The sequence below is a fragment of the Octopus bimaculoides genome, chromosome 14 (genome assembly GCF_001194135.2).
Source record: "Octopus bimaculoides isolate UCB-OBI-ISO-001 chromosome 14, ASM119413v2, whole genome shotgun sequence".
Taxonomy (NCBI): domain Eukaryota; kingdom Metazoa; phylum Mollusca; class Cephalopoda; order Octopoda; family Octopodidae; genus Octopus; species Octopus bimaculoides.
Window position 1 is genome coordinate 45,954,407 of NC_068994.1, and position 2,341 is coordinate 45,956,747.

Here is a 2,341-nt window from a genome sequence, read left to right on the forward strand (position 1 = left end):
TTTAGATCGACCCCAGTACATAACTGCTACTTACTTTAACGACCCCGAATGGATGAAAGACAAAGTCGACCGCAGCGGAATTTGAACTCAGAACGTAAAGACAGACGAAATGCCGCTAAGCATTTCGCCCGGCCTGCTAACGACTCTGCCTGCTCGCCTCCTTTCAATACACATTCTTTTCTATTCTAGGCACAAGTCCTGAAATTTTGGGTGGAAGGACTTAGTCGATTAGATCGACCCAGTACACAGATGGTACTTAATTTATCGACCCCGAAAGGTTGAAAGTCAAAGTCGAGTTCGGCGGAATTTGAATACACAAAATATTACAACAATATAATATTTAGTGATAAAAAGGCGGCGAGTTCTCAGATTCGTTAGCGCACACAGCGGAAAATGCTTAACTGCATTTCGTTCGGCTTTACCTCCTAGGTTCAAATGGCTGCCGGGGTCGATTCTGTTTTTCATCGATTCAGGGTCGATAAAATAAATACCAATTGAGCACAGGAGTAGATTTAATCGATTTAGCCCTTACTTCGAAATTACTCACCTTTTGCTAAAATTAGAAACCAATATTTAGCTATAAATATAAAAAAAGGATTTTTTGTCATACATCGAATGACTATGAGAGTCCATCCGAGTAAAATAGGAATCAGAAGGACCCCAAAGGTAAAAGAATGTTTGAGAAACACTGGTGTAAGACATCTTCCCGTGATGGATTCGCCGGAGAATCCAATGTTGCTGTTCATGACTACGAAGTAAATTTGTTAACGTTTTGTTCATGCCTCTACATACATTCACCTTCTTACACATTGTATATGAATAAACACAAGCACTTACACACATGCAAACATATAAGCACTTAATCCCCCACACAGAGCCTGGGATGAGACGATAGCGCGCGGTTGTATAGACGGTGACGATTTGGGTATCCATCTTACTTAGCAACAGTACTTTTTGGCACTGGAGGTATGCGCGCACACGCAAGCTCACACGTGCGAGAGAGAGAGATAGACAGACAGACAGACAGACAGACAGACAGAGACACAGTGAGAGAGAGAGAAAGAGTGAATGTGCATGTGAGAAAAAGAGACATTGCTAAGTGTAAATTGAACTTGAGTCACATAAATGCTTTCATTTTCCTCATAAACATAAGGAGAAAAAAGCCCGAATATTAAGACGTTTACTGTTAGATGAGTCAGCGTCGAATGACTGACGCCAAATAGGCAGCGCCAAAACGGCCGCGCCAAATGTCTCGTTCTCAACATAGCCTGTGATAAATAGAAACATTCTAAATTCTAGGAGTAACAAGGTAGCAGATTGAGACAATGGTTGACTAGGTGAATGAGTGACGAGAATCTGAAATCAAATTTATTTGGAATATATTCTCTACGACAAACCGAAGTGATTGGTATACTTAGTGTGATCTGAGTCGAAACTAGATTGAATTACATATTCCATACTACTAGATTAACTAATCTGTGGCCACTGGGTCTGTGATTGAACTTCAGCGACATAGTAAATAACCGTGATAGCTAAGCGAAGTGATTGCTAGTCTAATTCCTAAGGCTCGACTAGATTAATCTGGAAAATATTCCTGTCAGCAAGAGAAAATTATTGCAAAACTAATATTATTAAGCTTCATATTATTATTTTACTGTTACTAATAAACAGTGCAACTACGTAAACGTGACCCAGCTCTGGAACAAGCAAATGTGATGTAGAGGTCGAGAGTTCATTTCCAGAAGATGAACATTTATAACTCATTAAAGAATTAAATGTGTGAAAGTGTAGTCTGTTGACAGAAGGAGCCAGCCACACAGTAAGAGATACCTTCTACATTCTATCATTGAATTTGTTCATCTTTCCTACTCTCCTAAGTTTATGGTTCTATATCCATACCTTGTATAAATATGCAATATTATGTGTGGATGTGTATCTGTGACATAAAATACTTTATAAGCGTAAAAATGTGCATGCCTATATCTATATTAATATGTGTGTGTGTGTGTATGCGTGTGTTTCTATACATAGAATAAGAGGTTTATGTTTATGTATAGAGAATATATATCATATATTTATTTAATCGTATATAATGTAGTACCATTTATAGTTAACGATGCTAACATTATATAACGTAGGAATATTTAAATATGAAGTCATTATATGTGTGTATTTGTGAGTGTGTGTTTGTATGTGTGTGTGTGTGTGTGTGTATTTGTTGAGTGATGTAGCATCGCTGATGAAACCAAACATATTACGAAACAGCTTCTAAAAATTGGAGTAAACATCTTTTCTAACACTACTTTTATGTGGTTAACTCATACATATGTATATATATTCA

General features: G+C 37.5%; 1 protein-coding gene across 1 annotated transcript in view; it reads right to left on the minus strand.

Annotated features, from left to right (window-relative positions):
* Nucleotides 1-1,140: 1,140 nt before the first annotated feature.
* Nucleotides 1,141-2,341, minus strand: part of LOC106870532 (BTB/POZ domain-containing protein 16) — a 243,135-nt gene continuing 241,934 nt past the window's right edge. The window contains exon 18 of the mRNA XM_052972597.1: nucleotides 1,141-1,356. Within this exon, the coding sequence (XP_052828557.1) occupies nucleotides 1,141-1,356 (216 nt within the window). The remainder of the gene's footprint in view (nucleotides 1,357-2,341) is intronic.